Source organism: Cydia pomonella, chromosome 1, assembly GCF_033807575.1.
Source record: "Cydia pomonella isolate Wapato2018A chromosome 1, ilCydPomo1, whole genome shotgun sequence".
In the NCBI taxonomy this organism is placed as follows: domain Eukaryota; kingdom Metazoa; phylum Arthropoda; class Insecta; order Lepidoptera; family Tortricidae; genus Cydia; species Cydia pomonella.
In genome coordinates this window covers 42,127,181-42,153,178 of record NC_084703.1, presented here as the reverse complement: position 1 = coordinate 42,153,178, position 25,998 = coordinate 42,127,181, and the positions used below count along the sequence as shown (strand labels likewise).

General features: G+C 37.8%; 1 protein-coding gene and 1 long non-coding RNA gene across 5 annotated transcripts in view; one reads left to right on the top strand and one right to left on the bottom strand.

Moving 5' to 3' along the window:
* The first annotated feature begins 501 nt into the window (after window positions 1–501).
* Window positions 502–25,136, top strand: LOC133524078 (uncharacterized). The gene is made up of 4 exons (XR_009800322.1): window positions 502–2,556; window positions 10,681–11,061; window positions 14,343–14,521; window positions 24,996–25,136. It is a non-coding gene; the product is annotated as an uncharacterized LOC133524078 (long non-coding RNA).
* LOC133524060 (PDZ domain-containing protein 8) overlaps window positions 10,651–25,998 on the bottom strand; it is a 67,391-nt gene continuing 52,043 nt past the window's right edge. Inside the window, exons 10-15 of one of the 4 annotated variants that reach the window (XM_061859869.1) lie at window positions 24,983–25,202; window positions 23,452–23,560; window positions 18,339–18,461; window positions 14,353–14,476; window positions 11,235–11,440; window positions 10,651–10,817 (exon numbers count right to left, since the gene is read on the bottom strand). In XM_061859869.1, the coding sequence (XP_061715853.1) occupies window positions 11,275–11,440; window positions 14,353–14,476; window positions 18,339–18,461; window positions 23,452–23,560; window positions 24,983–25,202 (742 nt within the window). In that variant the 3' untranslated portion in view covers window positions 10,651–10,817; window positions 11,235–11,274. The other 3 variants (XM_061859859.1, XM_061859877.1, XR_009800320.1) reach the window with 3 other exon arrangements.

Below are 25,998 nucleotides of genomic sequence, written 5' to 3'. Positions count from 1 at the left end.
TTTCTGATATATTTTTTCACATTACCGGCAATACTTAATAATGAACTATTTGGCCATTTTTCTATTGGATTTTGTCTTAGTCGGACCTAATACTTGCTTTTGAAGGAGGCCCGTGAGTACTAGGTTTTAGCGCACTAGCTGTGCAGCTCGTCCCGTGGCCCCTAATTGCTTCGTGTCGCGTATTCTCTTTGAGGTCGATGAAGCGTATTTCCTGGGCTTTTCCCGTAATTCTAGAATATACTGAGGGACAAAATGATGAAACTAGGAATTGGTCGTGGTCCGTTTTTACAACGCAGTTAGGAGTATTTAATTGCTATTTATTAGAGCTACGCTATTCATTGAATGCAGTAAATGTAGTCACGCACGAAGTTGAATATGTGGTATGTGTTTATGTCTTCAAATTATGCATCACTATTACACCTAAATTATTACACTGTGGGTAAATTCAATACGGCCGAATATTTAAGTGCATTTAACATTGGACCCAAGAAGTATATTTATTAGTATATTTTGTTTAGAAATACATTGAAATTATTAACCAAAAAAAAAAAATCGGCCCGCAATGTAAATCAACACACAGTTTACGAGATACGAGCTTTTTAAATAACTGTCAACGCTTATTGGCAGTTATTATAAAAAGCTCGTATCTCGTAATGTCATGTCATGTTATGTCTCGTAATGTTTGCAGAACATTGCTGCTCGGTAAATTTTCAAAAATTAATTGTGGTGTCATAATTAAGTGTAACTTAAAAAAAAAACTTATTAACTAATTATTACATAGATAAATTCTATCGGCCCGATTCGAAGGATGAGATACGTATACGATAAGTTCAGGTTCAGATAAGTCCTCATTTAGATATCGTTTGTATGTCGTATAATTGACAGAAGCAGCTCGATTCGGGCAACCAATGTCACTTGACGTTAGAAATGTCGTAGCAGCGGAATCGAAATAAACGTCAATTTTGACATGTCGTTTAGTAATCGATCTTTTACAAATCTTTCCAAGATCTTAAACGTGTCTTAATCATTCTTCGATTCGGGCCGTATATCTGGTTTAATTTATCTTCCGTATTGGATTTTCACATTGTATATTGTTAACATGAAACATTGAAAAATTATCTTGAAAGTAATGTATCTTTTGAGATACCTTGCCATAAGTAGTTACTATTTTACTAATATTTTACGAGATTGTATTGTAATAAAGTTTGAATAATTGAGTAATTAGTTACAAACATTCCTGAATTTTCAGTGAACTTTCCCAACTTTTTGTAAGTTTCGGGCCTAGCACCAGGAAAAGGGTCAAAATGTATATGTATTGTTGCTGATGGGCCGCTACACGTTTATTTCATTCTGTTACAAATTTAACTTTCTTAATTTTATGACACAGTCCCTTAAAAACGAACTTTATCGGCCTTGAATTATTTAAATTAGGAGGCAGAGTTCGTGATCCGAGAAACCGGGGCCGTGATGAAAGCCTCATTAGATCAAGGCCCAGACAGTTCGTCAGATTAACTGGCTCAAATCAATATTTATTTCCCTATGTACCTAATTAGGGCATCCTGCAGTTTTGCTTTTTTGTGCGGAAAATATACTTACTTAAATTGAAACTGTTGTAAGTAATAGGTACCAACTACTAATATTTAACAATTTTACCTAAATATTTTTTTCTTTTGTTTTGCATCTTTAAAATTTGTTTCTTCATATACGTATTACATAACTACCTACATTTTTTTTGCATGTTGTTTTCTAAGTATTCGCCTAGTCAGTTATAAAGCTAAGGGTTATAAATTCTCAATATGTCATCTGTTTGGTTTTGTTAAATTATTGTAGATCACGCTGTTAAGGACACCGATGTCTGTTAGAACATTTTCAATGAACCATCGGTTTTATTTTTTTCTTAAAAATAATAAGTGTGTGCCGGCCGACAGGGGTAGCTGCCAGCGTGTCATTGCCTATCTGTATATTGGCAGACATAAGCATTTCCTTTAGAAATTCCATTTCATAATACTCAACTAATAATGAGATGGGACGAACGCAAGTCTCCCATAGCTAAATTGCGTCAATCACCAACCTTGACGTCTACGTGTCGTCCGTTGAACGCACCGCCCGCCATTTGCCAAAGAGAGACGCAAATTTTCATACGCAGAACCTTGAAAATTTGCCAGATGATATTCCCGAGTCCCGTGCTCCGTCCGTATTTACTTTAGGCTTTAGGCAAGTGTTTACTAAAACAGTATAATTATAAATGTTTCCCGGTTGGTTCTAAATTGACCGCGTCAAAACAAGTGAGAGTAAAAACAGAACGCGGACCGGAATTGATTCGCAATTGGGCCTCGACTCGCGTACACATACCGCCCGACAATCAATTCAATATATATTTACCTTAATTTCGCATTTTTCAGCGCCGAACATGAATTGGAACAAAAAAGACATTCGGTTTCAGGCCTAGTAGCTGTTATTTGGTTAATTTTAAATACAAAATGTTAAAATTTGCTAATAGTCTTGAGCAATTTTCGTATGTATCCTCTCTGTTGTGAACACTATCGATTAATAAAGGTAAGTAGTTTAGATACAATACATACCTAACGTTTCAATGAGAGCCAAAGAAAAAGACTAGACGGCTACCACCATTTTGACATAGACATTTTTTCTAGCGTGAGCGTAACTTACTTTCTATGCATCTCGCTCGTACTCGAATATTAGTGCGAGCGAGTTGTACTTATATAAAGTGAGTTACGCAGGCGTTAGCGAATATGTCAGCTTGACACTGCTAAGGCTACTTGACTGCGAATTCAGTACAGTTACAGTAATGACCTGTAGGCTAATTTCGTTTTTTCTTGTCTGTGATCAGATAATATGTCTTACCATTTGACAGACATACAATACTCCATAAAGAATATAACTGAAATGTATAATACAGTCGGCTGCAAACAACATTAGTTGTTGTTGAGATGCTTTAGCATCTGCTGTGCCATGCTGTGTGCTATAGCACACAGGATTGCTTGTTTTGCCCCATAACCTGCAATTGAGAAAGAATTCAGAAATCAACTCAATACTCACCCATCGCCGCGCCTATAAACGTTCCAGTCGAAATCGGCTCAATTTATTAAACAATATTCGCGATGCGATTACATCCTATGGGACTAGGTAAGTAGGCACCACACACAGACGTTGTTATTTCTATACGTATGTAGGTATCTATTAATCAACACCACCATAACTGCGTCACGGGTATCGCCACTGATAAATCTAGTGAATTAGATCGTTATCATCTACATTTCCACTACAAGTTGCGCAGAACCATTGAAATTTACAGACTCATAAACAACCCTATAAATTTTAACACTCTATTTACGATCGAAAAAGTTTACAAATTTTCCCGTGGTATAATGCTTGTGTTGCTAAATTTAACACATTGCGACCTCTATACTGGGATTATTCTTCCTCGTTGATGTTTAGAATTATGTATTTACATAACCTAGTTGCGAAAACCACAGAAGAGATTGCCAGTTTTCCGCGGATGCAAAATACATTTTCACTACACCAACTGGTAAAGGCCCTCTTCATTGTTTAAAAACGAATGAGAAAGTTGCATTTTATCCACATGTGGGGCAAAGTAATCAGATGCTAATTTTACTTACCTAGATAATCTTGTACCTATATAGATACTTTTATGTAGTTAGGTAGGATAAAACAAATATTGACTAGACAACCTATCTGATATAATATGTAGTGGGTAGTAACCCTACCTATTAAGCCGATGGCGCGCCAAAATATCCAAAATTTCCGTTCGTCAACTGTAGGTAAAGATTTAAGTACACTCGATTTCCAAAAAAAATGCTACGATCAACGAATAAATAAAAATGCAATAGACTTATCTGGGCTTAATTTGATTAATTAAAGCATGAAGGTAAATGCTATGTTTCAATTGTTAACTTTTCGCGAAACTAATACAAATTCATGTGTGTTGCGTGTGAGTAAGGGCCTGTTTACACTGATAAGTGAAAAGTGCGAGTTCACACATTTGCTACTAAACGCAAATGTATGAAGTCGTTCTTAACACTAATCAATGTTTAAACAGGGCTTTAGCTAACTCAACTTAAAATATACGAGTAAACCACGAGTAGGTTTATTTATTATACAAATGCACTATTAATTTAACATTAGCCACAGAGTGCTTCCAATTCGTATTTACTTGCCTTTGCGAATATTCCTCCTTTGTGTGGTTTACCTACAGCACAAGTGAACTCTTCTTTGAAACTAATCGGATTAAGTGATGTACTCTAGGTACATTGTAAAATCCATTATCTGTATCTTTGTCTGGTAAATTGTGGAAGGAAAATAGCAAATACAAACGGTTTACTGTTTTGGAACTAAGATACCCGTTTAAAAAATTTCTAGCTTGGTTTCAAACGTATTCAGTCTTTTGTGTTTCTTTACCATAGTACACATTATGTAAAAATCTCTAAGAGGAAATTGCGTAGCTTTATACAAAAAGCCGGGCAAGGGCGAGTCAGACGCGCCCACCTAGGATTCCGTACAAACTTGTAGATACATTTAAAAAAAAAATACAAATATATTTGGTCACCTATAACTATAAATTATACAGTACCCTACAAAGTTTGATTCCCTTGAGAGTCTAGTGTCTTTTTTTTTTACGTCAACTTAGAAGTTTGATATTTTCACAGTTTCAAGGGACTGTAGTATATTATGGTTTTAATTTCAACTCGATACCTCCACGCGTTCCCTAGATAAATGGTATTGACAGACAGACAGACGGACAACATAGTAATCCTATAAGGGTACTATTTTTTTTCCTTTTGGGGTACGGAACCCTAAAAAGGCATTTCTTTGTTTTCACTAAAGAACTTCTCTTGTTTGGTCGTATTTCTTGTGAAATCGTTAATGATTCATTGTAAGATTTTGCGTGAATTTTGTATCATAGTTATAAATGGACCGTGAGCACGTACTAATGAGTGTGCCATGAAGTAGGCATGTGGAGTAGCACAGAGATTACACGCCAGACTACACGACTGCACTTCCGAATCCACTTGAGATTATTTTCTTCGCTAGATTGTGATGAAATAATCCTCTCAAATAGCGTCATCATTACTATAGCTTGGGGTCCCCAATATTTTCCAGTCCGCGGTGCAGTAGCAAGTTTAAAATGGAATCTCGGCGCCCTAATTAGTATATGGTGAGGAGGATTGCCTCACGGCGCCCCTCTTTACGATCTATGGCGCATCAGGGTGTGGCGGCGCACAGTTTAGGAACCCCTGAAAGGTACTAAAAATACAACGGCTTCTACATGTCTCTTAGACAATTGACAATGACAAATTGAAGCACAACTTTGAAACCCATACTCCTTACCGCTCGGCTTTACCCATGCTTATGCTGAGGCTGTAGTTTCTAAGGAAGATATGAGCAATCCCGGTCAGCGATCCTGATCACTTTTGCCCGATTGCCAAAACTGCGCTCCTTCGATTAATACTTACTATATATTAATACTTATTGTATGAGTTAGAAGTGTGTTATTGCAGTGGTATATTAATATAATAATCAATATAATTCTGACCTGGGGGCGTAACCAAGATGACAATTTTACATTGATAAAGTCGATCGAAAAGAAAAACTGTACGGGTTGACGATGCAACGAAAACTCACGTGATCATTTCCATACATTCTTTCACTTTCAATCGGCGTTTTCTATCAATGATTGTTACTTGGCTAGGCCCCCTGATAGGCATATGAAACGGTTTTATTGAAAACAACGGATTTACCGTAATTTTGTTCCAAGCGTTTGTCATTCATGATTACGCTCTACACAGTGTGTAAATCCAATACGGGCGATGAATTAAACCAGTTATAGAATTTATCCGTGTAATCATTAATTAAGAAGGTTTCATAAGTTACATTTAATTATGACTCCATAATTAATTTTTGAAAATTTACAGAGAAGCAATGTAGGTACTGCAAACATTGCAAGACAAAACATGACATGATATTACGAAATACGAGCTTTTAATAGTAACTGTCAATAAGCGTTGACAGTTGCTTTAAAAAGCTCGTATTTCATAACTTGCGTGTTGATGTGGTTGATTTACATTGCGGGCCGAATTATTTTGTATAATAAATACTTTAATTGTATTTTTGCTAACCACCGTTTGAGTATTCACCGCCCGTATTGAATTTACACAATGTATATGATCCTGTAGATGCCTTAGGTACTAGGTCTAACGTTTGTTATGGTCCTTATGGTTGTTTAATTAAAAAAAAAAATCAAAGCGGAAGTGAGTAACACATCATAAGTAGTTGTAATTAAAACTAACACGAGTCGTAACGTAACCCTGCGAGGTACCTACCTGGACCAAGAAAAGAATGTCATTGCCATGTCGTAGTAGTTCCTAAAGGATCAATTACACCCACATGCCTGTCGGGCCCGATGTCGGGCTCGACGTCAGGCCTGAGCAAGAGTCATTTTCCGTTTCACGAATTACCAGAACATCTTTAACAATATATGACAAGTAAAAAAATAGTTCAGAGGCAAAAATATCAAACATTGAAAATTTTTGGCAATTAAAGACAAAGTATTGTAATGACAAGGCGCAAAAACTTCTTCTTAGGGTTCCGTACCTCAAAGGAAAAAACGGATCCCTTATAGGATCACTTTGTTGTCCGTCCGTCTGTCTGTGAAGACCCTTTATCTCGGGAACGCGTGGAGGTATCGAGTTCAAATTAAAAGACAGGTCTACAGTCTCCTGACACTGTGAAAATATTAAACTTTATTTTCAAAGTTTCGTGAAAAAAAGATTCGGCAGTTATACCGCATTAAACGCACCTATATTTCGACACTCTCAGGGCATCAAAATTTATAGGGTACTTCCCGTTGATCTAAAACTACGAAATTTGGCAAATAATATTGTCTATCATTACAAGTACCTACAGGGAAAAATCTCAAAACCTATTATTTTGTAAAAAATAAAAGGAATGAAAAAAAAAGATTAAATTTGTACGGAACCCTCAGCGGGCGAGTCCGACTCGAACTTATCCGGTTTTCATTTAGATTTTTAGGTTATAAATAGTAAATAATTAATTAGATCTTTGCGTACAGAAAAGGCGTACCTAAAGCCGTTCTAAACATTTTCTTGAATCGGACCGGTCCATTTAACTCGAGAACGTAACGTAACACAAGATACTGCACAATAGGCTACGAGGTTACCGTATGGTAACCATGTTATATAAAACCACGCTATGGACGCGGTGTAAGAATTAACATTTGCATACTTTAACCAGCTACCTTTTTGCGTGAGCTTTCGAGCCAGAGCGGTCAATGACGCACCAAATTTTCCGCCCAACGCGACCACTGACATTCGGCGGAGTTTTTCACCGGCGCGGAACTTGAGGTCGATCCTTTGTGCTATTTCAGGACATCCTGGACTCGAGCCAGCACCTCCGACGCAGTTAGCGATGGTTCTTTGATCCCGAGAGTTTTTACACCAATTACATCTTTATGTATGTCTAAAGAAGTTTTAAAATGTCTTGCGGGTTGATCTTTATAGCCGTATTTGAATTTGGTGCTTCCTTTGTTTTGATATTATCCAGGTCCAACGGTGATTTCGGTGAGATATGAGGTTTTTCAATGCTGAGGTTATGACCGGACGGCCTCTGTGTACGAATAATTTGCACTGTATATGGTATTGTATTGCTGTCAGTGATCTTTCTAAAACTTGTATCCTCTTGTATGGAGTCAGCAAGGTTAGCGGTTCTTGCCTAGAACATTGGAGGTAATATTTCTGAGTCGGTATATTACCGATAGTTTTTACCCGACTACAACAATATCAGAACTAAGTATATAAGGATTATAAATAGTTTTAGTAATCAATAACTGTACCCCTAGTGTAAATAAATTCGATTTCGAAACGTGACGTACGCGTTTGCGTTTAGTCTCATTTTGTATGTGATTTAGAAAGAGCGCGCCAAGCGGGACGTTTTGGAAACTCAAAATCCTATACAAAATGACACTTAACGCAAACGCGTTCGTCACGTTATGATGTCGATAAAACTTACACTAGGGGTACTGTACATATGTAAGTATCTGTGTAACTACGTGTATTTCATAATACCTACTTACCGTTGAAAGTTGAAACCAGATATTGTTATTCTTGCTTCTCAAAGAACATTGGAACCAAAAAATCTGTAGTCTAAAAAAATATTTATTCTTAGTTAAGTGACTGTCCTATAGTCACTAAGAAAAAAATTGATCTTAATGATTCTGTCTATTTAATTCGTCATATACTTGGCAATTTCACTGAGCAGTAAACAGGTACTAAAAACTAGATAAAAAGTGGAATTTTAGGACCGAGAAAATATTTGCGTTCTACTTCTACATATAATGTTTTTGTTTTGATTATTCAATTTTCCGCATTTAATTTGGTTCACAGCTGTTTACTATTCGGTCGCTTGGCGTTGTTGTGTATCTATTAATAGTCCTCCATTACATTCGTAACCGTCACGCATTTATCTTTCGGTTACTCTTACAACATCGTATCTCTACTTTCATATTTTTAAATGTGAACCTTATTTTTAAAGTACCAAGGGCGTATTTTATACATAAAACTGACATCGGGAGAATTAGGAGATCTGTTTGACGCAGGTGACCGAAACGGCAGGAACTAGTCCGACCTTGGAGCCGATTCTTTGGGATGGATTTTCGACTTCATAGTTTGATAAGATAACAGTACCTACTTTGGAAAATACGATTCCTAAGTAAATGAAATATTTTTATAATATTTCCTTATCTGTGTAGTTTAGTGCGGCTGTACTGTTGCCATGAGACATTTCGGAGCGGCCAAGGTACAGTCGAGTTCATAAATATGTGTACATTTCTTCACCTAATGCATTGCAATAAGGTGAAAAAATGTAAACATATTTATGAACTCGACTGTACTTAACATGAAATATCATTTAGGGTCTGTTTTACAATGTCCAAGTAAAGTCCTAAATAAGTAGTTTCACAATCTTCAAATAAGCTTAACTGGTAGATAAATACCTTTAGAACTTAAGGTAGTTTTATCCGGCAGTTAATTTATTTGTTAATTACATATCCAATACTGTACTTGGACATTGTGAAACAGGCCCTTAATGTCTTTATAATAGTCTTTCTTCAGATATTTTTTTTAATACCTCGGCCGCTTGTTAGGTAATAAGGTACCTTCTCTTGAAATTAAGGTAAAAAATGTAAAACCCACTTTTTCATCAAACTTGGCCGGACTTACTAGCGCGTGTTTAGACTACATACTTAGGATAGAGTTAGACCTAGATAAGTCTGCAGCGATTTCGATAGCCCAGATTGTGGAAGTGTTATTTTAAATGTCAAACTTCTATGAAAGTAAGACGTAATTAATAACACTTGTCAGTCTGTGCCATTCTGTGCTATCATAATCGTTGCAGAGTTATCTTGGTCTAACTCTAGGTACAGTTGGTAAGTTTTGTAGTTTATTTATGTTAGTTTTAGAAGCAATTTCCTATCTTCACAAGTTTGATGATATCACCGAACACATGATCGCATACAAAAGCTACTTACTAATAGATAATCATATTTATGCGGTGCTTTGCATATCAGTGATATGACACGATACTCTTACTCTTCTTCTTCCTCGCGTTGTCCCGGCATTTTGCCACGGCTCATGGGAGCCTGGGGTCCGCTTGACAACTAATCCCAAGATTTGGCGTAGGCACTAGTTTTTACGAAAGCGACTGCCATGTGACCTTCCAACCCAGAGGGGTAAACTAGGCCTTGTTGGGATTAGTCCGGTTTCCTCACGATGTTTTCCTTCACCGAAACGCGACTGGTAAATATCAAATGATATTTCGTACGTAAGTTCCGAAAAACTCATTGGTACGAGCCAGGGTTTGAACCCGCGACCTCCGGATTGCAAGTCGCACGCTCTTACCGCTAGGCCACCAGCGCATATCACACGCACACACACACACACGATACTCTTACTAAGTATGAAAATTAATGACATTATTCAGTTAATTTCAATGGATAACCGGACTAGCTGTATCGATTGAAGACAAGAAAGCATTGATTCTCTTTTCACCCGACTACGGGAGCCTTATTATTTTAGAATGTAGACACTAACCACGCTAAGATCGCAAGGATTTGGTAATCTTGGCAGTGATAATAATGTATCTGTGGCCTGGGGATCGGAAACCGGCATTTTTTGTATGGGAACGAAAACGATATTCTTTCGTTCTTTGTTAATTATTTCATTTCTAATTGGGTAATCTAACAATACGAAGTCGTTATCTAAAAACACAACTGAGTCCTACATTTGGAGTATAAAATATATCGAAATATAGGTATGGTAATTTTTTAGGTTTTTGCAAAATCCCGATTCCGAACCGATCCTTGCCTGTGGACAGTGCCATAAGAAAGTAAATATTCTTTATTGCACCACAAGAAAACAGATTTTCAATGTAAAGAAAGGTAGCAACAGGCGGTCTTATCGATGTAAGCGATCTCTTCCAGACAACCTTAGGGTAGCAGGACATAAAGAACAGTAAGTTTTGCTTGTTTCATTTGTTAGGTTTCTTCTGGGTACTTTAAAAGCAAGTAGTTTGAGAGTGTTCAATAAAAGAGCCTCATGCCATGTAATGATATATATATTTGATTAGGTGGTAGGCGCGGCCTGGTCGTGCTGCGCCAGCTGCGCAGCGGCGCAGCAGTGCAGCATGAGCGCCGTCAGCGCGCAGGCGCGCGCGTCGCCGCCGCCGTCGCCGCCCGCCGTCAGTTCGGCGCGGACCGCGCTTAACTGCAACCATGCACATCATTAAAGTCAAAGAAATAAATTAAATTACCTGGGGTAAAATAATGCTAAAACCCGGAACCGGAAAAAATCTGATATTATTATATAACTTTCGACCGCGCTTTTATTGGTTATGTGTTATTAAATATTGAAATAACTATTCTAGAAATAAATAAGCAGGGTTCACAACCATTTTTGGATTCAGCTTCCCATAGGAAGCTTTCTTCGGACTCCCCTTGACTTTGTACAGGTATTAAAAACAAGAAAATCTATATGTTTTTAATTTCTTTAATGGCAATGTCAATTGCCTTCGGACACGGCTACAAGTACCTAGGTACCCACCGTCGTGTAGGTTGAGCGCGCCTCGCGCTCAAGTATCAATCGGATTGGGTAACCCCAAGACCGCTACAAGCCGGTACCCACCATCTCGTGGATCTGCGGCGGCGACAGCCTAGCGGCCAGCTCAGGCGCCGACTCCCTTGCCGCCGCGAGCAGCGCGTCCGGCGGCAGCGAGCTCCGCATGGCCGGCGCCAGCATCGCGTCCACCCCGCCGCGCGCCAGCCACGCCGCGCCGCACCCGCTGAACGGGTTCCCCATCGCTTCCAGGGACTGCTTCCTGCGCGTCATGGCTGTACGTGAAAAATGAGGCCGCTTAAAGAATTCAAGCTGCGAAAGCGTTAAGCATGACAGAACGAAAATAAAACACGTAAACTTTAGGGGCCTGCACCTTTCTCGTAGCTCCTTGATGCTTCCGAATCGCATTAGCTGTGAAAAAGAAGTCGTTTTAAAGGACCATCCGATTTGTTTTAGATCTAAAAAAACCGTTTTACTTTATTCAGTCACATTAATGTCTCTCAAATCATATAATATACTCGTAACAAATGGAAATGATCCTTCTAAGAAAATAAAGCTGCAAAAGCGTATAGCATGATTAAAATATGAAAAAAACACTATTACAACATGTTGTGCCATTGCGACTGCCAAACAGATCTCCCGTCGCTTCCGGATAACTGCTTCTTGCGTGTCATGGTTGGATGAGACATTAAGCTGCGAAAAGCGTGGAATGCTAAACTCCCGTTAGAATATCGTTAATTGGCTCTTCCCTTTCCCAAAAATTTTTCTTATAAAAGTGTTAAATTCTGAAATCTGGAACTTACACCGCTTCGGGTGTAAATGGCTCTTATGAGATAATTCAAAACGTTAAAGGCATTATGCTGTGAAAAGCGTGGAATGTACAATATGCATTACAATTTTCAAACAGGTTTGTAGTTTTAAAACCTTATTGTACAACGTAGTGGTACGTAAAAATGTGGATGCTTAAACAAGACAGGCTGCAAAATAAGTTAAGCATCAATCCTTGTAGTCAAGCGTCACATACACAAGTTACACAACCACACAATTAGAACTAAAGAAGATCTCTCGCATTGCAGAAACAGCGAATTTAGAGATTCTTTCTTGTCTTAGTATTAACTGGATATCAAATTAAAAAAATACACTTTATAAGAATAATGTGAATGGTTAGCTTAAAAGCATGAAATGTATGTAAAAATCATTTCATTTACTATATAGATTAGATACGTGAAATGTCATCTACTCATATGAATGAACGATAACGACAAGCAATACGAACACAATATAATTTAATATAATTTCTCCTGATGTATAAACAAAACGGGTTTCATATTGTTTTAGTTTAGAGTCTGCTCATGTCATTAGATAGCGAAATTTGAACTTTCTTAAAGAAAAAAGGCCCTATGCCTACCAGAAACACAAATAGAAAATTTCGGAAACCTTTAACCTCTTTAAAGTTAAACTCTGGAACAAAATAGTTATGAGTATCTTCCAAGGAAAACGGGTGCCACCCAAACCTGAAGCCGTTAAAGCAAATATGTATCATAAAAAGAACACCCATCCCATAGGGGATCATACAAGAGCATGCCCAAATTAATTCTACTTGATTGTTCCCTCCCCTAAATATCTTGTTCATTATATTAAATCAGTACATGTCTTAGATACCTAGTATAATCAATCTTACAACACATATTGCTTGTAATAGAGAGATAAAGTCTAAGAAAAAAACGTGCCTCTTAGTTTGACATACGCGCTTGTACTACGCTATATGTTTTGTGGTCACTGAAATGTCAAACGTCAACTTTTGACAGCCAGATTTGCCGCAAAATATGTGGAGCTGTACAGCGCCATCTCGTTGACTTGTCAAATTCGAACCACGATATTGTCTTAGATTTTACACATATTACTCAATCAATGTATCTTTGGTGATACATAGTCACACTATTACAGTTACTTATAGAGCTGTTGACACTATGTACTTGGTTACTCGCCGAATTTAAAATGACTTTGTGGCAAATTGCCGTTCCTTGGCCATGCACACTCGAATTTACTCAATAACAGCATTACTTGCTACCTTTGAATAATGAATACAGTATTGAGAGCTAGGGTATATCGCTCTATTATATTTTTAGACAATGTATACCCAGTGATTAATGTAAGTTTTATGATTTTATTGCAAAAATATATTACAGCCCTAGGCCGAAATTTAGGATTTCCGGACCGCATCCGGATGTAATATATATCCGGAGTAATATATTTTGCAAGCAATCATAATCATAACGAAAGAGTAGATAAATGTTTCACAAAGAGTGGGTAGGTAGATGACACGACTAGTGGGATGTGGTTTCCCAGTCTTGTGCATTACACCTACAATATATGTCTCCAGAGACAATACCAGGCTGCGTTGTTATCAATACGAGTACGAGCACATTCTTTTGTTAGGAGCTAGCCCAGTTCAGAACTCGAGTTTAGCAAGTTCCTGTTCTAGTTTCAGGGAAGGCACAACTTTGTGGAGCAATAAATAAACTGGCTGCTTTTTTCTACATACGTATTGATTAATAAAGGCCAATCAAGAAACTTCATATTGACTTAATTTCTTAGCTTCAATTATTTGGTGTCATCCATGATGACGCGCAGATTTGTCAAATCTAACCTTTAATCACATGACTATACGACGACGTGTCACTCATTCATTAATCATTAATTGCCTCTGCGTATACATGATAAACAGCTACTTTTCTTTAATCTACTGCGCTAAATTCATACACCATGTCATTGTTCAAAGCTATCGCTTCAAAGTTACGTTGCAGTGGAAATGCTTAGCGTGGATACTACCTATGGTCTTTCAAGTCATTTCCGTCAGTAGAAAAAAAGCGCCAAATTAAAAAAAAATGTAGTCGATAAGGGTTGTCGGCGTCTCATAGAAAATACGAAATTCGCGCCTTTTTCTAATGACAGACTTATTTGACCGGCTATATTTACAATATCACTTCACATCACTAGCGTTAGATGAAATTGAAAGGGCGGCTTGCACCAACAATCAACGACCAAATATGGCTGCGGCAGCTTTTCATCCCATAGATAACCCAAGTTTACAAGTAACGAACATGGTCTGAGGTTTGGTGCAACCGGCCCTTGATTCAAATGAACATGATCCGATCTACATGAGCCCATCTTTAGGCGTTGTCACCTGGGAGTGTGGCTGGGCGAGGGCGGCAGGGAGCGCGATGAGGCCGAGGGCTTCGGCGCGGAGAGCGAGTGCGCCGAGCCCGCGCGGCGGAGCCCCGCCACCAGCGCACTCATGGCCCCGCCACCTACAGACATACACCGGTGATAGCTTCTGCTCTTACATTGACCCAGTAAGTTCGTGTTTTTCTCTCTCTCTCTCTCTCACTGCGCGTAAGCGTAAGCGTGAGTGAGATGGAAGTGCGTGCCCGGGACCGCATATATCATGTTTCTTATATTTTTGTACGTTTAATATAAAAAAGTAATCGATATTTTCCCTCAAACATAAATCATTTAACCAACTGGAGTTTTCTGAACAAAGCAGTCTGCCGATTTTTTGCAGAGGAGGGGCACGTCAAATGTAGCCATGTCAGATAACAATTAGTCCTTACAATAAGTTCATACTTATTGTGAATATGACCATTGGCCGAGGTTTACGACAGAGGGGAAATTTCTTAAGGCGACTTCGGTTGGTTAAATGCTCTAAGCCCTCAAACATGATATTGCAGATTTTAAGAAGCAATTTTCATATTTTTAGCTTTTGTGCATAATTTGCTACTAATTTTTAAAGTGCATTTTAGACCTATGTTTGTGAAATTTTATTTTACGCGACAAAATGTTACTAAAATTTACTGAATGTAATATAGCCAGTAACTTATTCAACAATATAAGTTGTGGAATCCCGGGGTATATCCTTATTAGTATGTTTGAGGTCATTCACCCAGTGTTGCACCGGGAAATTCGATCACTGTTAATGACAAAGAAGATCAAACGTCATATAGTTGCAATTATGTTCATGCCGACATTTGGGCAGCAGGAATATTTCTATACCGCATGATGGCTTTGCTGCGGATACAATTGTCTTAATTACGCTATATTTTATAAATACCATGCCCAGCGGACACTGAGCTCTAACCATTGCAGGACACACCCGGATTTAAAGATAGACGAAGGGAGATATCGTATCTGTATTTTATTACCTCTATAATATACCTAATTATAGAATACTTATGTGAGATTGTGAGCTACTATGAGGTTAGACTTAGAATTTCAAATCTCAAAGACCTTAAGTAGAACATGATGAGGATTTAATTCGTGTTTCTGAGATGAGTATTTATCTGCTGACAATTCTCTCTGCTTTAATTTAAACTTGATTGTATAGTCTGTTCATAAAATATAGCTTTGTTACGTCACTTGGACATAATGAAGCACCCAAGGGCATTGTTAGTTCTGTGTCAACTGCCTGGACTGTAAGCTAAGGGCCAGTTGCGTCATCCAAGGTTCGCAACTCGAGGTTAACCGGTTAAACCCGGAGTTACCAGTACAATTTAATCCTGGGTTAACGGTAAACTCCGAGTCAGTGGCAAACCCAGGATTGGTGGAAGTGGCCCTAAGCCAGATTAAATAACCGCTCGGTCAGAATTGTTAGAAAGAGTTTCTCGACGTCTGCATCTTGAGATATTAAACATGCATGTGTATGAATATGCATTTTATGTTATTAATGGTTTTATTTATATAAGTATCTACGCGTACTTAAGTCAAATTCTGATGCGAGAGTAAGGCTTAACTTGTATTTGTATTTGTATATATAACAAAAGATAATGAGCAAAAGGAACAACAATTTGAATGGTCGAGTGGATTAAGCAATATGATGATAGATCAGTTAGTGTGGCGGCAGCACCCTACGGCTACGGGGTTCTAGGCAGGGCCGGATTTAGGGGAGGGCAACCGGGGCTACTGCCCCGGGCCTCCACAAAAGAGGCGCCTCCAGAATAGAGAATTCGGAAAATTTTCCATTTTATTTGGAAAAAATTTGGGGCAAGGGGGCCTCCACTCCTTTATTGCCCGAGGCCTCCAGACCTCTAAATCTGGCATTGGCTCTAGGCTCCTATAATTAGTTGAAGTGCTCTCAATCAATGGAGAATCCCTCTTAAGCCACATTTCATGCATTTAATGGGTCTTTGATCGTTATCTTGCAGCCCTTTGTTACTTAAATACACCGTGTTTTTTTAACTCTGTTACTTTCAAGGGTGCATTTCTGAGCTTAAAGTATGTTAATTTCTCAAAGAAACCGGTAATTCTGAATAACAAAATTTTCAAGATAATTAATAAAGCCCTTACGAGCGTGTATGTACACCTTACAGCGCCTTACATCTTAGAGTGTGTACATCTTGTGCGTGCCTTAGTTCTTAATAATGATATGTATGTGTATAGTACAAGTTCATACATTTGCTACTAAACGCAAGTAGGTACAATCTCCGGCTAACGATGTTCGAAATTCGAAATGAGATTGGTATGTATAGTTTTCAATTGTTTAGTTAAGTTTAATATAATGCCAGTGTTACAACAACGCTATATGCAGCAGTTAAATATTTTGAATGCAACATTAATTATGTCATTGAGTTACCTTAAATGTACTACATACGCCGAAGTTAACGGAGTTTTATAAAAACACCATGTATGACATGTATGTATAATAAAATAATGGTGTCCCACGAGCAAAAATCGAACTAGGTGTGCCTATTTGAATATATACTTAAATTATTATTATATTGTAGTTAAAAATGAATACAAACCTGTAATACAACCTTGACACGTGAACAAAAAGTAAACAAATAAATGTTTCAATCGAAATTCAATAAGCGTTTGAACTAATGACTTGCATAACTTTATACAAATCAGATTATACGTATCGCATGTTATATAACAGTTAATTAGTAGATTTTCAATAAGTGAGTTAGAGAAATGTAGGCTAATTATTTAATAGAGATGTGTATGTACAGTTTATGAAATGACTATGCACATAAATAAGATTGCAATCCTTGGAAACAATGTTAACCAGAGCGTTAATTTGGGACGATAAAATGCAAGGATTTCTCAAGTCAATACACACAAGAATAAAGTTGTATATCATTATAATATGGTGACTGGGAGTGGAATTAGTATAATAGGAACTGAAAAAACAAATGGAACACTGATTATGTAAATCGTGAGTTATACTGATATTAAAATTAAAATACAGCTGTTTAGCACGTAGATTTTGGTAGTTACAATTAGCGCAAGATATTTCAAAAGGCTTAACCCGAAAATCGAAAGGTCAGTTTGATATCTGCCTCTCTGTCACTCTTGCAAATTCGAGCGATAGCCAGGCAGATTTGAGTAGTATCACGTTTGTCAGAGTCATCGTTTGTCAGATGCTCGATACACCACAAACATATCGCACTAAATGTGATACCAATACATGAAGTAAACATTGTATTTTATTTTAACATGGATATTATAACATTGGTATTGTAATGACAGTCCAAAATAGCTAAGGTCAGGTACCCAGGTGTACTACAAGGTGTTAGATGGCAGTCTCAAGACAAATCATACGGCACGAACAAAGGGGTTTCGGAGTAGGATGCCGCTCACAAACACGTCTGACACATATGTATAGAAACCTGTATGTGTGTTCGTAAGTGTTGGAAGAGTCCGGATCTGTTAAAATATGTGCCCCGTTCGTCAGCATTCGAATAATTCGTCTGTGCACAAAACAAATTAAAAATAAATCGCATTCATAATGTGAATGACAGTAAAACCAGCAATTTACTCACTTTAGAGGGCACCGCTTCCATAAAACATAAAGGCTGTCGAATGAGAGGGCTGTTTATCAAGTTCTTTGTTACAGTAATTGAGCTTCCACGCACCTCGAAATTCGAGGAATGACAGAATTTTTTCAAATTTAGTGGTATGCACTACACGTAAGAAGGGCGCTTGTAACTGTAATGCATGTATATCGTATAAAGATCAGTTTAAGTCGCACGTTTGAATGCGCCTCCTAATTTGACTGTTTGGAACTGTTCGAAATTCAGTATTTTGCATTTACAGGTTTTTGGACCAACTGAATGGAAGATGTGCCCTCATCTATTTCTTGACCATCATTTGAGCGGTTTTGAGGTTGTTACTAACCTTCTTCATGAACGTCGAGTGAGTCTTTTCTCTCCGGTTCGTCATCAGAGTCGAGGTCCACGTTGGAATCCGGTTCCGTCATGATGAGCTCCGGGGGCGCCATCGTTCCGCTAGTCAACGAATCTAGACAGAATAAGGCTGTGTCAAAATCGTTTTAGTAAGTACGAGATATGTTGATTAATCAAAGCCTATGCTTGGTTCTTTGCACTTGGTTGCCAACGCGAAGGAATGCCTTGTAAACAATTAAAACTTCGATTTTCGATAATTAGGACTACCCTAAGCTTAGACGCGTTTGTGTTTTAAGGTACCTAGTTACTTGAAGAAGCAAAATGGATATAGTACAGTAACAGAAATAGAACTCAGAACTTCAAAACCTGTCTGACATAGGTATTGCGTGCTAAATTCCATCGATTGTCCTTATTAATAATACGATTCTTCTAATTAAATATGGGTTTTCCAACAAAGATAGTTATAGTCAAATCACTTTAGCTAGCAAAAGTAGCATCACCTCGTACAAATTGTAAAGGGGAACGTATGACTAGCTTCCGCGTCGCGTCGAATCACACGTATTCTACTATTCGCAATTTTCACGCAATAACTGGCGACAGCGATGAAAGAGCCAGCGGTGACATTTGGGAGAATAAACGCAAGCACTAATTGATTAACCCACACATTAAAATTACACACGAAATCATGAAATGTGTATAGTGTAGGTACTTAGTTGTTTTACTACCGAGAAAATGTTTCTACATAAAGCAATTTACCAATTTACTTTCATTTATTCGTAATCTTGCACTTTTTGAGGTCAACCATGATTTCAATTTAAATCGTTTATTTATATAAATTTCTAGTTAAAATATATGTTAATTATTAATAGTTAAATGAGAACAACCATCGTAAAACTTTTAGATTATACGTCTAATGTTAACAAAATCTGTCAATTTGATTATGTGATGACCCTTATTCAGCGTCTCTTTATCGATATCTGCATGACAGGATAAAACGTTCTATGTTCTGTCATGTTGCAATATACATTTTGTGAAACTATATGAAATTTATAATTATTTCGAATTAAGATTGATTATTTCGCAATTCTATCTGTAAGATAACAATGATATATTTTTACTGACATACGACTTGAATATCATTTTAATATTTTAGTTTTATACTTTTGTTGTAGCAACCGTGGGCCACAACAATACCTAAGCACATAAAAAATTGTACATATAGGCTAAACTAACCGTGTAATCAATCGTATTAATGACAACAACTCGCAGTGAACTTACACTGTTGCGGCACTATTTTGACGGACCGCGCCGTACTAATCTGCGACTTTCACGTGTCCATGTTTCGTAGGAGCGTTCGCCGTCATTATAAATGTAATGCGTTCTTTATTCATATGCACTTGAGAATAGATTGCGTTGTACTCGAAATGTAATAAATCTCCAACAACGCAATACCCACGTTTCGAGTGCGTGGTTTAGTTAGCAGGAAATAGTGAATTTTCAAAGAGCGAGAAATAAACTATTTACTCTAATAGGGACGGAAACAGTTATTTGTTTTACAAAGAGGCAAAGTTCTAATATTAATAGCCGAGCAAGCGAAAGATTGGAAGATTGAACCAGGCACGAGAATTAAACAAACTTTGCTACCGACAGATAATCTTTTTAGGTATGCAACATAGAATAAAACAATATGATATGCTATGATCGATAAAGATCATCTGTTTTTCCGATCCGATAGGCGTAATCGCAGCGCAATATGTATATTGATTTATTAAAAACATTAAATTTTTTACATTTATAACAATTATAACCCGATATCGATTAGGGTAAAGACTAATCAAGGAATCACCACAAAACAGTTTAAGTATATTTTATAAAACAAATGCTTATACAAATTTAAATATTCTAGATTAATTCCGAAGTTCATCGTCCGTTTTGCCATTTACATCGTTAGATATATTTGGCGGTTGGCCCGATTTCGAACAAGAAATTCCGATGGAATTCGTAAGGTCATACTCAGAACTATAACATGTACGGAAAACCTTGTTGTTGTGTTGTCTGCTGTAGCTTTCGGTAAAGTTTATTGTAGGTAACAACAAAGTACATTCGAGAGTGAGTGTCCGTACTCGGTATTATGGCGCATAAATAAGTGTAAACATAAAATATTTTATGCTCGGAAATTACCGTACTTAGGTGAAAATAAAATGAGTTGGAGTAAATGGAGTTGGAGATAACGACATTGATGGAAGTGTCATAATTTCCTCATTGGACAAAAGGTCGCCCATAAAATGGTACTACAGGCATCTGTGTTACAGTAGGCACTAGGCAGATAATGAATCTTGAAAGAAGATGCACACTGCATTGTGGCGATGTCATGAAAGTTTGTGTTATAACTGTTATAAGGTATTTTGGGATAAGTGCGGACTATTTTAAGACAATCCGCACTGATCCGAGATCCGTATTTTCGATCCGAGACTTTAGTTATTATACAATTATTTGACCTTACTTATTCATCAGTAATTATTAACCTTAAAAAATAAATTTGAGCCAATTTTAGTTTAACAAAGTTCTTGTACTAAAGTTGAGTGATTGAACGGGACTTTCTATTGTTTCTGTTTATTATAAAGGTCTGGGATAGATAATAAAGTACCTAAATAGACTACACAAGTCTGTTTGAACCAGATAGCTTACCTACCAGTACCTATCAGGAACCGAGCTTACTCATGACCTCATTCAGAGGTTACACGCGCCAGGCGGGATCATGATAAATCGTATTTTCAGGAAATCTACGCATAACCTTCGCATACTCCTATTATACCCAGAAGCATCATGGAAAAATATGTCTTAATTACTTTAGATTAAGATCGTCTTTCAAGTAAACTAAATGTGTGTCTGTCAGTTTTGGAAATTATTGCTTAAAATGCAGTTTTCGCCTCGCTTGTGGAACATATATTTTTGCCAAGTGAATAACAAAGAAATTGTGTCATCTAAATTTTTGGTAAATTCGTCGGAAGAGGCGTTGACAGTGAGCGGCGGTAAATTTGAGCGACTCATCTGGTTCTTGAGATTATGTTTCCTGTTTTTTGGACGGTTACTCCAGTATTAAAAATAATTGTGGTTCACTGACTTAACCTCTTGTACGCTGAAACGAGCATCCGTTCAGAGGCCTTACCGCGAAAAACGAAAAAAGAAAAAAAAATCGCGATAAATTAGATTAGATTGGATATATTTATTTCTGATTGGTAACGACATATTATTATCACTTAAAACTAGCACAAATTCACAAAAAGATAGGCCCTCAGAGTTCAAAGTACCTACTCACGTGGATCCACGTTCCGGCATATAAAAGCTTAGCGCTGAAGATTCGCGAAGTAAGTAAAAAAAACCGTTTCGTTTTACTCGCACACCGAGGGTTCCGTACAAACTTTGAATTATCTCGTGTAACTATAAAGGCGACAGACTTGATCAGAGGTACTAATTATATTTGTGTATAGCGCCATCTAGTGGCAAATTGTCTATTATGTGCCCTGTAATGCACGCATGTTGGTTTTTTGACGATAATTTTCTATCATGTGAACCGATTTCTAACATTATTATTTTATTTGAAAAAAAGGTGCCTTTAATGTAATCTCATAGAAATTACAAGTGTAATAAACACACGTAAAGTTGGTTAAATTGCAAACTAAATTCGGGTATGTTTTTTGTTAATTAAAAAAAGTTATCAAGATAGAGGTCTGATTATTAATTTTATGTAAAATTTATAGTAATGTTAATAGTATGTAAAAAAAACATAATTTTTCTTCGGTAAACTTCGGAGATAAAGGGTGGGGGTGGGGGGGAGAAATGGTATTTTTTTCACATTTTCCTTCATAAATATTATTTTTCCACTACTAAAAAATAATAAAAAAATTGTTTTGAAATGGTCAATTTGAGCTCTTTCAAATGATACTCCACACTACTAGACTTTGAAATTTTGCCCCCCCCCCCCCCCCCCCCCCCTTTATATTGGGCATTTCTTTCTCATAGTTATTAAACAAGTAGGTACTTTGAATGTGTCTGGGTTAGCGTTTCTCATAATTATTCCAAATTTGGACGGACAGAGTCGCACCATAAGGGTTCCTTTTGTACCTTTTTGGTACGGAACCCTCAGAAGAGACTTTTGTTCTTGTCATTCGATTTCAAGCTATGACAATAAAGACGGTCGTAATCAAATCAAACCTACCAGGTACATTTTTAGGGTTCCGTAGCCAAAACGGCAAAAATGGCAACAATGTCACAGTAATTTTACTTAAAAAATAGCTATATTTTAATGTAATGTGGAACATACGAGTGAATTTTGTGAGCGGCTACAAGTTTAGAAGTTAAAATAAAATAAAATAACTGACTAATACTAAAATAAAACTAAAACGGACTGCCGCAGTGCCGCTTCCTGCTTCCTTAGTGATTGCAGCATCCTATGGATTTCTTGCAACCTTTCTCTTGATTAGGAACTACGTTACATAATGAGAACGTAGAGTAATTAGGTCGGGGTCTTATCTAAGATGAATGCATAACCCATTTGTGAAGCACTAAATTTAAGATAGATGTTCCGTCATTAAAAATCATAGTTTAGCCTAACGTAATAGTAGTCTATCAGTTAATTTATCATAATATTTTTGACCTTATCAACGCTTTATGTCATAAACAAAAACGTCAATGGTATGCCAAAGTCCCGGGCGCAAGCGAGCTAATGTAAACCTTATTTGAAACTGTGAGGGTGCCTTTGACAGCGTCCGCCATAACCCTTATAGTTGTCCCTAGCGCTGTGGTTCTTTGTTTTAGCGCCAAGAGCGGTCAAAAAGTGCCTGTCAAATACCAAAACCGCGGCCAAAATAGGAATGTTGTCAATTGTATTTATATTCCAAGGTATAACCGTATTTTCTGAATACAGCGCTTCGTATTTTCCAGACCGCTAAGCTTACGTTTTGGTACATTCTAGCGGCCGCTTTGAAACTTAAAAGTGATCACGTTTTTTCATTTGTAGTCTGCCTCTTTCGCTCTCCCTTCACATTAGCACATTTAGATGATCTTAAAGCGTAATTGTTATTTAGATACCTATGTGAACTTACCATGCCCTTGCTTCGGAACGCACGGCGAAGACTCCTGGCACTTGGTGACGCACTTCTTGTGGCAGCACAGGCCGCAGTTGCGGCATTGCATTGCGTCTTTGAGCCATATCTGCAAAGGGTGAAAGTTAATCATCGGATCTAAGGACCAGTACGATATTTTGGCTGTCAATTTTTGATTCTATAAAGAAAATTTGAGTACCGTGAAAATTCAATACATAAAGCATGTATCAGATCAAGGCTAAAGTAAACCTTTTATAAGATGTTACGGGGCAGGATTAAGTATGCCAATTAAGGAGCTTTATACGTAATACAAGTTTCGAATGCCCTTCTTCCTTTGGTAGGGCGAAAAAGCTCAGGCATTTATCAATATTCTAAACAAAATTCGATCCTCAGTAGTTGTATAACTACATATTATATTGTTGAAGAGTGTAGAAAGTGACCAATAGATGGACGAGGTATTTTGAGGGCTGCCCCGTGCCCCGTCGATCGACCCGTCCATCTATTGTACTTTCGTCCGAGTCATAAGAATGTGCCATATATCTAAGGACATGCCTTACAGACACTAAGAATGGTGCTAATTCAGTGGCGTCACTCAAGAATTCGAGCCGATCGTGAAGTCTAACGTAACTAGTTGCGACCAATGTGGCTATAATACCACCAGTTCCACTACCATTATACCACCAGTTCGGCACTGACATAAACGCTATCGAGAACGGAACGTTTCTATGCATCTCGCTCGTACTCGCATATAAGCGCGAGCGAGATGTATAGAAAGTAAATTACGTTCTCGATAGCGTACCTAAATATATGTCAGTTTTGACACTGTCCGTGACTCATGGTACGGGTACAAATGCGCGTGATGCGAGCTCATCAACCAATCGCGTTGTGGCGTTAGACTCAGATTGGCTTATATTGAGTGTGCGTGACACCGTTGTACTGCCCGCGTAGCCAACGTGCCAATCATTAACGCTCCGTAGCGAACGAAACGCAACTGTCACTGTCGCACTAATATGGAAGAGTGATAGAGAGAAAAGACTACGTTACGCTACGGAACGTTAACGATTGGCACGTTGGCTACGCGGCCTGGCCCCATTTTTATTGCCCGTAGGTAAGGCCCGTCCTTAGATATATGTAAATGTATAGGCATTTTATAATCGATGTACGTGAGACAACAAATTCATATTCTTACCCGATTTAACTCAAGTCAAAACCACTAACCTTGCAGTCGCTTTTATTTTTCTGTCAATTGCACAATTTTTACTCATCAGTTGATGAATCTCAACATCATATCGGCCCAACCAATAACAAAATAAATAACCATCATCGTTACATCCCGCATATTTGTATTTTTTAAATGTTACAGGCGTTTTTTATTAACTCTTAAATTTAAAAGCGTTCCACATAGAACTGCGAGTCAAACATTTTGTTTTTGTGTTCAAATGTCTGAACTGTACATCGATTTGCGGGTATCCTTTGGAATTGGGCTCATACGCCGTCCTCTACTATTGCTATATTTCCGATTATCTCTCACCTTTTTGTTGCAGAAATCGCACTGCGTCGAGCGATGGAAGTGCGTGCGCACGAAGTCGTGCGCCGCACGCACAGGCTTGGGCGGTCGCGGCACGTCGCGGGGCGGAGCGCGAGGCGCGTGGCGCGCGCTGCCCGCGCCTTCCCACTCCCACCACACCAGCGCGTCGCCGAAGCACAGGCACGGCTCGAAGCCGGCGTGAGACGACAGCTTGTGGCTTTTGCTGTCGAATATAATTGTAAATAAATAAATAAATAATAAATATTATAGGACAGTATTACACAACACTTGTGTTGAGGGTACTTAGACAACGACATATATAATATTTATAAATACTTAAATACATAGAAAACACCCATGACTCAGGAACAAATATCCATGCTCATCACACGAATAAATGCCCTTACCAGGATTTGAACCCGGGACCATCAGCTTCGTAGGCAGGGTCACTACCCACTAGGCCAAACTGGTCGTCAATTGTATTAACTGAGTATTATACAGCCCCGGTCAAATTAATGTTTATGGTATAATTATGGTATGACGGGTGCGTTTCAAATGTCGTATGTGTTAGCCAGGTAGCGTTAGTCTGAACGAGATCATGTTTTCAAATCGATGATAGCGCGTGGAAGTATTTGGGCTACTCTGAACGGGGTTTAAAGATCTGCAAACAAGGCAAACGTCTTAAGATTATTTTAAATAATGTTCGTTCGATTGTTCGACTTAATTATACGTGAGTAACCCACGTATTATTAAGTCTAACACTCGCTCCTCAATCGATCCGTTTCTAAGCGTTAGTTCAAAAGACAAACGTCGTAGCATTCATCAGGTAGATAGATATAATTCTTCTGCTCTTAGTACCACTAGTATTTTTTTTCACTGTATACTTATACTGTACAATTTTAATTACAATATCTAGAGACTGGTGATCACACAGACCAACTCATTTTTGAGTTTTGTGGGACTACGATTACATTTAAGATTATCATGTATCTTATGAAACAAATAATAATAATAGTAGG